This window comes from Ruditapes philippinarum, unplaced genomic scaffold, assembly GCF_026571515.1.
Source record: "Ruditapes philippinarum isolate M1 unplaced genomic scaffold, ASM2657151v2 ctg810_1_1_1_1, whole genome shotgun sequence".
Taxonomy (NCBI): Eukaryota; Metazoa; Mollusca; class Bivalvia; order Venerida; family Veneridae; genus Ruditapes; species Ruditapes philippinarum.
The window spans coordinates 17,781-30,973 of record NW_026858765.1 but is presented as its reverse complement, the minus strand read 5'-3'; the positions used below and the strand labels follow the sequence as shown (position 1 = coordinate 30,973).

Sequence of the window (13,193 nt, the reverse complement as noted above, 5' to 3'; positions counted from 1 at the left end):
TAACCAACTTTTCAGAATAACTTCCAAGTAATAACAATATATCTTTTGAAAATGACCAACTACGTTCCCTATTATTTCTGAATAAGAAAAAATAGTCTTTTGTTAGTCGGCTAAATATCTGAGATAATTATATGGTTAACTGTTGGCAGAAATATGCCACCATAAATTTCCACAGCCCATCTGGACTTGATTGTTCCGTCGCCGCACCGAAAACGCCTGTGCTACGCAGGCATCAAAAGTGCATGCTTATTTGGTTGAGTCTTTAGCCTAATATTGAGTGAAGCATTTGCGTTTCCATGTGTGCCAATGGTGTTTATGTACTATACAACATCAACGTAACTTCAAAACAAGCACCGTTTATCACAGCCCAGAGACGCTAGTCCAGTAAACATGAACTTTGGATGCACGCGCAACAAAGGCATTTTCCGGTGCAGCAATGCTGTTCTTTCCCATTATCAACTCTACGAAATTTAGAATAGGACTCTAGCCTAATACCATATACACACGGTGTGGAGTCTTGATGTCCGCGTATCAGTTGTTTCCCGATGAAGCAATTGATTTCTACTTTTTCCGGAGCCCACTGCGACTTACACATTGTTTAGATTTTATTTCAAGTTAGCCAAAGCAGTAGCTTCATGCCTCCACGTTACGGCAACACAATGCATATAAGGGCGCTGTTTAAAGAAACATGTCTCTCGATGCCGCGTAACATAGATGACTTTGTCAATTTTCGTTTTATCGCCTTGCGTCACGCGGAGCGTAACTACGACAAAGTAATGGCACAAATCAGTCACCATACTTGAATATTAGGCTTGCAACATTTTAAATTTTGCTGTGTCGAGCGTACTTAAAAAATCTCTTTGACTACCTACATGTATTTTACAATAAGGTATCAAACAGTTGTTCATCCATTGTAGTTTAGTGGTGAGAAAATATATCCATAAAAAATTAAATAAAATTAAAAGATATCAAGTGTTGTTATTGTTGTTTCTATAGCGTTTCTTTGTGCATGTTGTCCTCTTACTCTAGATATAGGGCTTTTTATTGAAGCTTGTCTGTTGATGTGTGAATAAAGTTTTATCATAAATTCATAATCAAGATATTTTGATGCACTGAAACGAGTTAAAATAGTTTTACCCTCATTTATGTGGTACATATAGATTTTATTATTTGACAGTATATGATGTTAATAGTAAAATAGTTTTTGTTGTAAAAAGGAGAAAATAGTTGGGATAAGAATGTAATACATTTTTATAACACTGGATTTTACAAATGGTTGAATACTTAAAACAACCATAATAAGGTAATGTAATTTTCAAACATATTCGTTGGAGCGAGGATTTTGCCAAAAAAAGTAAATATTTTAGTACAGAATGTTAAAGAATGTGGAAGTTATTTTAATAATGAATACATTTGTACATCTTGATTGTAATAGTTAACTTCCTGAACAGCAGACGACATTTTGACACGTCAATGCTACCAATATAGAAACAGATCAGCATCCACTTCCGTGTTGTCGTAGCCAAACAAGCAGACGATAATTTTGAAATATTTAAATTAGTCATTAATAGCTCCAAATGTAAAAAATCCCACGTAAAAACCAAACAAATGACGAAATAATGTGACAATTGAATAGATACAAGTTTCGATACACGCTAGCAATTTTGCAGATATTTAAGCTCAAGTACCATTTTTAATAAGCCGAAAAATGGATTATTAAACAGCTTTACTGTAATTTATTACACAAACTTTACATCAATATGTTGACTTTTACCAAAGGCTAATGCCTTTATATCGAGTCTCCGAAAAGGGTAGTAATTTCTCACCTTTGTTTTCTTTTTAAAGCTGCATGCCTCCAGATAAGCCAACCAACATATTTTCAAGAAAATCAGACTGAAGGAAAATTTACTAAGGTTTTAGGAAATGTAAAAATATATATATACATGTATATTTACTATTCAAGAGATAACTATACATGTTTAATGTAATGAATGACTGAATTTGAAGTATTTTATAATCATATTTTTATTGCGTGACAAACGTAATTAGGACTATTTTTGCATATTCTGACCTATTTTTGTTACATTAAGTAGATTTTAAGAGCCGTTTGCTGTGTGTAAATTACTTTCTTGACAAAATTCTTTCATAGAAATAAGCATGAATCTGGAGGCATGCTGCTTTAAAATGAAAATGATATTTAATGTTACATTGCAGTTATGGTACCCTGAAAATTATTAAGGGAATCATCTACTAAAAGATTCTTCAACAAATTATCCATGTGTTTGAGATAACAGCGATAACCGCCATTAGAAACAATGGACGCTTGAATTCTTGGGGAAAAACAAGATAGTTTACTTTCATGATTTATTTCCTTTAGTAATGAACTTTATAGTTACGAAAGACCGGTGGGGACATGTAGTTGAAATCGTGAATTCATGAAGTTGAAGTCGTGAATTGTTGAAATCGTGAATTCATAAAGTTGAAATCGTGAATTCGTGAAGTTAAAATCGTGAATTTATGCAGCTGAAATAGTGATGTTTTGAAGTTGAAATGTCCTCACCGGTCTTTCGTATTTACTAGTCTACTTAATTGTTCATTTTCAGCCAATGGCTGTCTCTGTTGTGTATAAAGTATGATAAATACAGTCATAGGTGATAATGCGAAGAAACAAATTAGATATAGTATTTATACTATGTGTGTTTACTTTGACTATATCCTGGATGCATTGGTTTGGAAAACACACCTTATCACTTCTCGACAGTCTAAACCGTAAAAAACTCTGCAAGCCGAAGAAATTAGGTAAGTTTAAGTAGATATAAAGATATGAATGCATCATTTTCTTTCCATCCAACATTTGTGCAAATGTATGAGTTTTATTTCGTAACTTATAAATGTAACTAACAGTTTGTGCATAATGTTTCCTCCAAATAAAATTTATTATTAGATCAAATCAGTTAAGCCTCGTTTTCATTTTCCCAGTAAAAAAATCACTATTGTGCTCCGTCTATTTCAAATAACAAATATCTACATTGGTCTCGAAATAGCAAGGTTCTGTGAAAATGTGCGAAATAAAGGGATCATTTAACATTGTTCAATACAATACGAGTATTATTCCTACTCGTACTCAACTACGATACTTATATAACACCCGGATATAGTCTCGTCAAATATAAATATAGTTTATACAGAACTTATTTCAGTTCGACTTTGTCTGTAAGAGGCTTCCGAGACCGTGTGGTTAAGGTCGTTGACTTCAAACCACTTGTCCATCACCGCAGTGGGTTCGAATCCCGATAGTGGCTTTGGATTCTTTTATATGAGGAAGCTATCCAGCTAGCTTACAGAACGTTGGTGGTTCTACTTAGGTGCAAGTTCACGCCTGAAATAAAGCATGAAAGGGCACCCGAGGTCTCCCTTCACCAGTAAAGCTTGAAAGTCGCCATATGGCCAAGATCGAATTTGTAGGAAACAATAAACTTATAGGAACACTTTCGATCAGTTCCCGAAAGTATCAAGTACTAACCAATAAAATAAATTCATTTAGTTCGAAACGTTCAAAGTTATTGCTCCACTTCATGCTAACAATTAAACACAATATGAACTTATGCTCCCCCTTGTATTTAGTACATGTATAAAGAAAGATGTTTACAAATTTGTTAAACTTGTCATTATTTTCTCTTACAGTTTATTTTTATAACGATATAAACATTTATAGAAATATTTTGTGTTTTGATAAGCTCAGTTATAAAAACACATTTCTCATTCTGGAAATGGTCTTTGTTCGACATAACATTGTTCGACATAACATTGTTCGACATAGCGTTGTTCGATAAAATGTTTTGTTATATTTTCTAAGTGTCTGTCTCTTGTTTGGTCAATTTGTTATATCTTAACACATTAATCACTTTAATATTGATTTAATAAGATAAAAAGAACCACAGAACATACATAATATTTGATTGAAAGGTATTTATGTTAGCTTGCTTATGTACATAACTTTGAGTTTGTTTGAACCACATTTGAGTCCTCTTAAATGAGAAAACATGGCCAATTGTTGACTCTCTGTCGAATACTTTTGAGTTTATAATTAAATAATAACATTTAAACTTAAAGAAAGCCCTTTTCCCATCTCCAAAACATAATGGTTTGCATTAGATAGTTGGCTGTTGCAATTGAATATAACTTATTTAATTACCATTTACGTGTAACAATAACATAGTTAAGCACTTACTTTTTTCAATCAGGAGGGTCTTATAGAGTAACTACGGAAGTGATGACATGGACAAATCTGGAGAAGACCATTAAAAATGTTGCTCCAGGTGGACGTTACATGCCCGGTGGCTGCACATCTCAATGGAAAGTTGCTATTATAGTTCCCTATAGAGACAGGGAAAATCATCTGAAAATGTTTGTTAAAAATATGCACCCGTTTCTACAACAACAACAGATTTATTATGGAATATTCGTAATAGAAATGGTAAGGAAACATGTTCACCGTAGAAATGGTAAAATATAATTCCACATCAGAAAATTTGAAGAAGAAAAAGATCTGTCAGTCCCTAACTGTTTCAGATTTTCGGCCGTTGGCTGTATGTTTTCACTAAGACTTCCGGTAACATAAGGAAGGGAGTATTTGCCATACTTGTCGGACAGTAACAATGATATCAATGACTGAACCACGTTTACCATTGCCGATTTTCTTTAGTAAAGATTTTTTGTGAATCTTGCCTTCTATTGTTTTATCAAGATTGTTATAGTTATATTGGTTTAACTTCAGCCTCCTGGACTTGCTTTTAACAGAGGTCTATTAATGAATGTCGGGTTTAAAGAATCGAGCAGGATACATAACTACAACTGTTTTATTTTCCACGACGTTGATCTTCTACCAGAACACATTGGCAACATTTACAAATGTGGTGATTTTCCCAAACATATGGCATCTGCAATTGACACAAGAAACTATAAGTATGAGTTATACTATTCTTTAATGTAGAAATACATGTTTAAAATCATCAGGTATTGTTGTGCGCTTTTAAATCTTTTTAAAGGAATATTTCTATTTCTGAGTTTGCAAATTAGAAAGGCTTGTTTAAAACTTATAGACCAGTTCAACAAGTACATCCGTGTAGTCTGACTGGGCTCGACTGTATAATGTTGGTAGCTTTGTAACACCGCACTTTGGGGTCAAACGCACTTTGGGGTCGAACCCCAAAGTGCGTTACGCACTTTGGGGTCGGACCCCATAGTGCGTTACGCACTTTGGGGTCCAATTTCGACCCCAAAGTGCGTTAAACAGGTACATATGCATTTTTCAACATCAGGCAAACGACCGCACTTTGGGGTCAGAGAAAATTTATGTTCATTATGTTTTAAATAATATAGTGTAGTCAAAGCCAATGGTAAACAAAAATCAAGGTATTAAATGGACACAAAACATGTGCCCTGAATCAATAGGGATTTAAATGGTCTTGATTAGTAAGTAAGAACTTTCACAAAATAAATCACCAAAAAAAGAATTTGTATCAATGCAGCACGCCTCCAGATTCACGCTAATTTTCATGAAAATTTATTTGAATGTATAATATTGTGGAATAACCAAAAGGAAGCAATTTGCACATTATCAATGGCACTTATAACTTACATAAATTACCAAAATATGCATAAATAGCCCTTAATGCGTTAGTAACGCAGTAGGAATATAGTTGTAAAATAATATTGAAAACTCAGTCATTGACCGCACATAACATGTAAAATATTACTTGAATCTTGAATCATTTTACATTTCCTATAATCGTAGTACATATTTCTCAAGTTTGATTTTATTGAAATATTTTGACTCATCTGGAGGCATGCAGCTTTAAGCTTAAAATATGTTTTTCTAAAATTTTCCATTTATTTTAAAAGAATGTACACCTTTCATTAACTCCATTATTTTTAGCTAAATGCATCATTTTCCCGTTTGTTATTTACACATTTTACAGAACTATGATAGTCTTTGCATAGACAAAGGTATAAATTCTGGGTAATCTTAGTAAGACATTTCAGTAAAAAATTGCCTGATAATATGTTAAAATAGCCATTCATTTAGCTAAATGTGACACATTTGAAACTTGACTAGGTGAAGATGCGGCTTTAAGTAGTAGTCCGTACAGGCAGTCAAAAAATATCAACTATTTAAGTAGTCGCACATTAAGAGCGAGCTTCAGAATAATGTAAAATTCTCACTGGGGGTATAGAGGGGATTGTGGGGTATCGATCTCCCCGAGGTTTAAAAATAACATTTTAAAGGCCCATTATGCTTTTATTTGTTTTTCTTCAGCTTTTTTATTTTGATGTTCTTATTATCAAAAAAGTACACATTGGCCAATTACCTGAACCATCTTTTTAATCTGTTGCTTTTTGACAATGATGAGTACAGTACTGTTATAGTGATAAGTAGTTTACATGTTTTATATGAAAGTCAAATACTACATTGTTTTGACTACTTTTATGACAAATAATTTCATCTTTTATCGCTACTTTATTCAGGTAACAAGCATCTTACATTTCTCTGATACCATTATTTTAACATTATAAAATTCATCTTTCTAAAGAAGTATGTAAGATTTCCCATTAAAAAAGCATCTGGCTAACGGTTGTTACGGAGGGGGAAAAATATTAACTGCATTTTAATTCATTCCTTACATATTTAAAATGGAGCTCAACATGGCACCAAAAGTTATCAAGTAAATGACTGACAGAACGGGATATTTTTCGCAGCATCTTTAAACTTTAGGAATACACGATTTCTGTACTAAAATATTTTGAACGGTGGCAAAAAAGTGACATTTGCAACTTTTTTTTTGTTTTTGATACTTTTTTTTTGTTTTTTTTTCGTACATATTTTTTGTTGTTTTTTTTGTTTGTCATACATTTTTTTTTAGTTTTGAATTCATACTTTTTTTAGTTTTGCATACATATTCTTTTTAAGTTTTGCATACATATTCTTTTTAAGCTTTGCATACATATTTTATTTGAGTTTTGCATACATATTTTATTTGAGTTTTTGGTACATATTTTATTTTTGTTTTGTTTTTTTACTTTTTTTCGTACATAATTTTACATGACGCCATTTGCAAAGTAGAGGTTTGGATAATTACGCCATTTGTAAAACACCATTTTCAAACACTTCGCCATCTGTAAATTACAGTACCCCATTTGCAAACGCCATTTGCAAATACCAACATTTTCATTTTTGGAGGTATCAAAAAGATAATAACACTTTTTAGTATATATATATACAGAGACATAGATATTATCTATGTCTCTGATATATACATGTACATGTATATACATGTATATATATATTTTTTTTTCTAAATCAGTGGAATATAAGGACCTATTTAGATCTTTTATTGTGCATTATTGTAATACACCAGTCATTTGTAACCACCTCCCTTGCCCCCGGGGGAGTGCGGGTTAAAAAAGAATCGTGTGATGTCTGCGCTGTTCCGGGGCATAAGGCGGGAATGTTATTATCTGAATATCCCCCGCAGGGCGAAGATTTTACCAGTGGTCGGCTTGGTTTAAAGTCAATGCCCCTCCCCCCGCTATACGGTTGAGTGGTGCATATTCATTCACCAATCAACAGCCCTTTCCAAATAGACACTAATATAATAGTAGATAATAATTTTTAAAAAATACACTGATTATATAAAATACATATGATTTAAAAAATGGGCCGAAAAAGGTCGGCCGAAACCAGACTTGCGCGGCCAAAAACGACTGGGTCGATTCCAAAAAATGGGCCGAAATTTGACCAAACTACTGTGCTAGTTTTATACTCAACTATGGGCTGTTATGAGATGTGAAGGCTGTTTTGATTGGCTAAAATATGTACGAAAAACCAAAATAAAAAATGTACGAAAAACTTTAATAAAATATGAATGCAAAGCTCAAAAAAAAAAAAATATGAATGCAAAACTGAAAAAAAATATGTATGCAAAACTTAAATAAAAATATGTATGCAAAACTTAAATAAAAATAAATGCAAATGTCACTTTTATGCCACCGTAATTCTGTTATATGAACAAATTATTATTATTATTGGATATTTTAAGTGGTAAAATTAATGAAACTTTTATCACTTAAGCATCATCAAAGTATTGACCGCCATCTTGAACTCCACCTCAAATATTTCAATGTCGAAGATCGAAACTAAGTCAGTTCTCAGTATTTAAGCAGAACTCAGATTACACCTTTAGACCTCTGGAACCCAAAGTGCGTTGATATGTAGCATATTAACGCACTTTGGGGTCAATTTCTCGATTTTGACCCCAACGTGCGTTTGACCCCAAAGTGCGGTGCGAAGTTTAACGCACTTTGGGGTCGGACCCCAAAGTGCGTTTGACCCCAAAGTGCGGTGTTACATAGCTTAACTCTTGTACTTTGATATTAGACTCGCTTTTAAAAATCAAGTTATGTCCCCTTAAATGCTTTTTTTTTCTCAAAAGCTTTCTATTCTTGGAGTCATGTTATATGAGTAGTATCCAAAAACTTTCTCATTTGCCAATAACTTGAACCATCCTTATATTCAATTGCCTTTTGGCAATTAGATCTAGTACAGTAAAAGTTATTCTGTATGGAAGTCATGAAACTAATAGTTTACATTTTGCTATCTATCTATCTATCTATCTATCTATCATCTATCTATCTATCTATCTACCCTACCTACCTACCTACCTACCTACCTACCTACCTACCTACCTACCTACCTACCTACCTACCTACCTACCTACCTACCTACCTACCTACCTACCTACCTACCTACCTACCTACCTACTTACCTACCTACCTACCTACCTACCTACCTACCTACCTACCTACCTACCTACCTACCTACCTACCTACCTACCTACCTACCTACCTACCTACCTACCTACCTACCTACCTACCTACCTACCTACCTACCTACCTACCTACCTACCTACCTACCTACCTACCTACCTACCTACCTACCTACCTACCTACCTACCTACCTACCTACCTACCTACCTACCTACTACCTACCTACCTACCTACCTACCTACCTACCTACCTACCTACCTACCTACCTACCTACCTACCTACCTACCTACCTACCTACCTACCTACCTACCTACCTACCTACCTACCTACCTACCTACCTACCTACCTACCTACCTACCACTACCTACCTACCTACCTACCTACCTACCTACCTACCTACCTACCTACCTACCTACCTACCTACCTACCTACCTACCTACCTACCTACCTACCTACCTACCTACCTACCTACCTACCTACCTACCTACCTACCTATCTATCTACCTTTTTAAAGAAGGAAAACATCGTTTACACTGCAAAATAAGTGTTTAAATGTGAATGAACTTCTGCAAATTAAAAAAACAACAAGGCAACTCCATCAAACAAATGCATTATATTTAGGGTTATTTGTGGCTGGAACAATGTACATTTGTAACAACATATTTTATTTATTTTCCCAGAGTTTACTACAAACACTCCTTCGGTGGAGTTAATGCATTTACAAGAGAACAGTTTATACGGGTCAATGGGTTTTCAACCGTTTACTTTGGTTGGGGCAGGGAAGATGACGATCTGTATCAAAGGTATGTTTGTATCTATGACATCATAAATAAGGTACGTATAAACTAGATTGTGACGTACATAATCACGTGACCATGATATACTCGGAACATCTCGAGCAACTCAACAAGTCTTTCTTATAGGGGGCAGGGAAATGAAGTGAAAAAGAACTTCAAAATTGCTCATTTGAAAATGAGCAATTTTATAGTTCCATGTGATAGCGAAAACACTTCTAAATATATCAAAATCTTTTACACAGAAAGATAATCAGTTGCACAGCATTATTCAAGGATGTATGACATACATTGAAGAAAATTATAGCTGACTGGATTGCTCCTAAAAATAAAGACTTAAAGCAATTTTTATATACCCCACCCACACAAAAAAATCACTCCTTTAATATATCAATATGGACAATTTTTGTGATTGTACAGGGTACACCAGAATTTTCCCGATTTCTTTAAAAATATCGCTTACACACTTACACACAGTGCAATCAATGGCATTTTCAAAAATGTCCTATTGATTAACTGTCAGTCATACGTTTAGATTTTTCACAAAATTCTTACTTGTTTGGCGCCATCTGTCAATGCTTGATTTTTAACTTTTTAACCTCCATTCGGAGAGTAACAAAAACATCCAAAGCTGTTTTGTAAATACCCAAAAATACTGATTATTTCCTATATTACAAGCAAGAAAGAATTACAATGGAAAAGAGATATCAAAAATTTTCAGTACCTTCAAAACACCATGTCTGTGTTATTAATACATTCGAACGGGGCCATAGTTGGAATATGTCCCATGATGCCCCCTTATGTGGTTGCCAGAGTAAGCCGAGATGTTATGATTTTGTAATATAATATGTATGTATGGTGAATCACTTTGAAAATGCATACTTGTTGTATATGTATATTTAATGCATAATACGATGAATTGCATCAAATGTATATTATTTTATATATAATTTTAAAGCTGAAAAGTTGAAATTTCATCATAACAAAGCATGCTTTTTGAGTTGTTCCACGACTTTTATTACAGTCCTGATTGTTCGTTACGAGGCCTATTCTGTATAAATTACTATAAAACATTCTTCCTCTCTTTTTCTATATATCTGTCAAGTAGGACATGCTTTTTGTTATGAATGAAATTTACAAAAGTTTATTTGTACGAGCAATAAAGTTAACTGCTGATTTGAGTAAAGTTCGTATAAATACTCAACCCTGTTATTATAAAAGTTTTGAATATCATTTATACTGTATATGTACATTGTTTATGTAACTAAATGCATGATTCAATCGATATGGGTACCATGTATATGTATAATAATTGCATGGTATAGAAAATTTATTTTGACTTAATTATATTCTTTCTAAATTTTCGTTGATCATTGGGATATTTTTGTAAGATTTACATAATTATTGTTACAGGTGTTTGCACGCAAATTTAACTATGCAAAGGTTGCCAGTGAGAATTGGACGTTACAAGAATTTGACTCACCCGAGGGCAACTCTCGCGGAAAGAAAGTACTTTATTTTTTAATATACAAAACTGTTTGAGAGGTTTTTGGTTTTTAGAGCTCTTAACCGTTAACTTCCTTCAGATCTTAAATGGACTTGTCCATCTTTCAATCTGGACAAAACCATTTATCATTTTAAGGGAAATTTTCAAAATATACAAAATATTTACTGACTCGCAAACGATAATCAGACGATAGGATCATTATGCCCCAGAAATGCATCTATTTTTGTTCCCAAAAAGTTTTTAAATGTTTTTATATCCTGTCTTTGTTTCCAAAAGTTAACTCATTGTTCCACTTTCATGACAAATAATTTCACATTTACCACTACTTTTTATCCTGTGATAAGCACCCAACATGCCTTTAAACCATTAGTATAAATGATATAAAACTCATATTTGTCATTTCAAAAAGAAGTGAAGAAGTATTCGTTTATGAGAGTCATACTGCCGGTCTACTAAATTTTAATTATCATAGGTGATCATGTGTACTTACGTGTATTACTTTTACACATCATGGTGTTTTTGAAGTTTGGTAGGGGTGGGGGCGTTCTTGGATGTCAAATGGTTTAGGAAGTTGACCTCAAACCGCTTGCTCCTCACTGATGTGTGTTCGAATCCCGACTGGGACTTTGGATTCCTTCGTGTGAGGAAGCTATCTAGATATCAGTGGTTCTTCTAAGGTGCTTGTCTGTGCCTGAAATAATATAGAGAAGCTAGGGTACCTGAAGTCTTCTTCCACCAGTAAAGCTGGATATTCGCCATATGACCTCTAATTAGTTGGTGCGACGTAAATCCCAACCCAAAAAATAAATAAAACTTGATGAATATTGTATGTATAGTAGTGATGTCACTTTTAAAAGACATATTTTTTCAATTTCAGTTCCGAGTTGTACAAAACAAGGGAGGATAGATATGTTTCAGATGGAATAAGTAATTTAACTTATAAAAGGATAAAACTTGAAATTAGACCTCTTTACACGTGGATTTTAATAGGGATTTGATTCCGGTATATGTAATGACAATGGTGGTAATAAAGTTTGAGACAATGCCTTAAACTCATCGGCTATTAATTATAATAACCGAAGTTTGACGGAAAAGGCCGAGAAGATGCGATTGTGTCTGAAATTTAGCGAAACATGATGAGACAATACAAAGAACGTGGCATTCAAATCTTTTATATAAAATTACAAAATATTTTATTTTACAAAGGTAATGAAGATAATTTTCATAAACTTTGCGTAATTTCATGTTGAAAAAAAATCGACTTTTTGAGTTTTCTAGCCCTGAAAAGTTTTTTTCTGGCTCTTTAAGGTACCTTATTTACCTTATTTTCTAAGTACCTATGGAATCCTATTTAGATACACTGTATTTATTTGTTCCGATATATTAATAATAGATTTTTCAAAAACTGTTGAAAATTGACACGCTTCAATTGTATTTATGCATTCCTTCTATGAGTTCGTGGCCGAGTGATTTGGGTCGTTGACTTCGGGCCACTTGCCTTTCACCGCCGTTGGTTTTCGAGCCGCGCAAATGTCTTCGCATTCTTATATGAGAAAGTTTGCCAGCTAAATAACGGAACGTCAATGGTTCAACTCAGGTGCCCGTTTGTGTCTCAAATAATTCACAGAGGGGCACCTGAGGTATTCCTCCACCAGTAAACCTGGAAAGTATAACCCATACTGTGTTTGTGCGAAGTAAAACCCAACCCCCAAAAGTATTGTAGTGTATGCTATTTTAAACTAAGTCTTGCTTAGTGACCATTTTCATATTGAGGGAGCAAATATTTGGGCATTGTGGTAACTGGCCAGACAGCATTCAGTGGCTTGGAGGGTTCCCATACTGATGTTACGTGTATTATTTCCCTTGATTATTAAGTCATTATTATTGCCTCCCTTTACAACGTTTACTGATTGCATACGGGTCTTTGTCGTAATATAATTTCGCTAGTAATCAAAGAGATTGGCGGAATTCATTTTCATGCATGTATAATGAAAATGTCGCCTTTCCCATGACAACTGTTATCCCTTTAAATAGCGTAAACTTTGTGGTTCTGATTTTTTCCAAAT

The 13,193-nt window shown here is 33.9% G+C and overlaps 1 protein-coding gene across 1 annotated transcript; it reads left to right on the top strand.

Annotated features, from left to right (window-relative positions):
• Nucleotides 1-4,226: 4,226 nt before the first annotated feature.
• Nucleotides 4,227-12,620, top strand: LOC132754194 (beta-1,4-N-acetylgalactosaminyltransferase bre-4-like). Its single transcript, XM_060744789.1, has 5 exons — nt 4,227-4,477; nt 4,778-4,965; nt 9,507-9,629; nt 11,034-11,129; nt 12,005-12,620. Exons 1-5 carry the CDS (start codon nt 4,274-4,276, stop codon nt 12,123-12,125), a joined length of 732 nt encoding a protein of 243 aa, XP_060600772.1. The 5' UTR covers nt 4,227-4,273; the 3' UTR covers nt 12,126-12,620.
• Nucleotides 12,621-13,193: the final 573 nt, after the last annotated feature.

Coding starts and splice junctions, on each gene's coding strand:
- LOC132754194 (XM_060744789.1), top strand. CDS start 4,274: ATGACATGGACAAATCTGGAGAAGACCATTAAAAATGTTGCTCCAGGT. Junction 9,630..11,033: donor GATGACGATCTGTATCAAAG/GTATGTTTGTAT, acceptor TTATTGTTACAG/GTGTTTGCACGCAAATTTAA. Junction 11,130..12,004: donor GCAACTCTCGCGGAAAGAAA/GTACTTTATTTT, acceptor TTTCAATTTCAG/TTCCGAGTTGTACAAAACAA.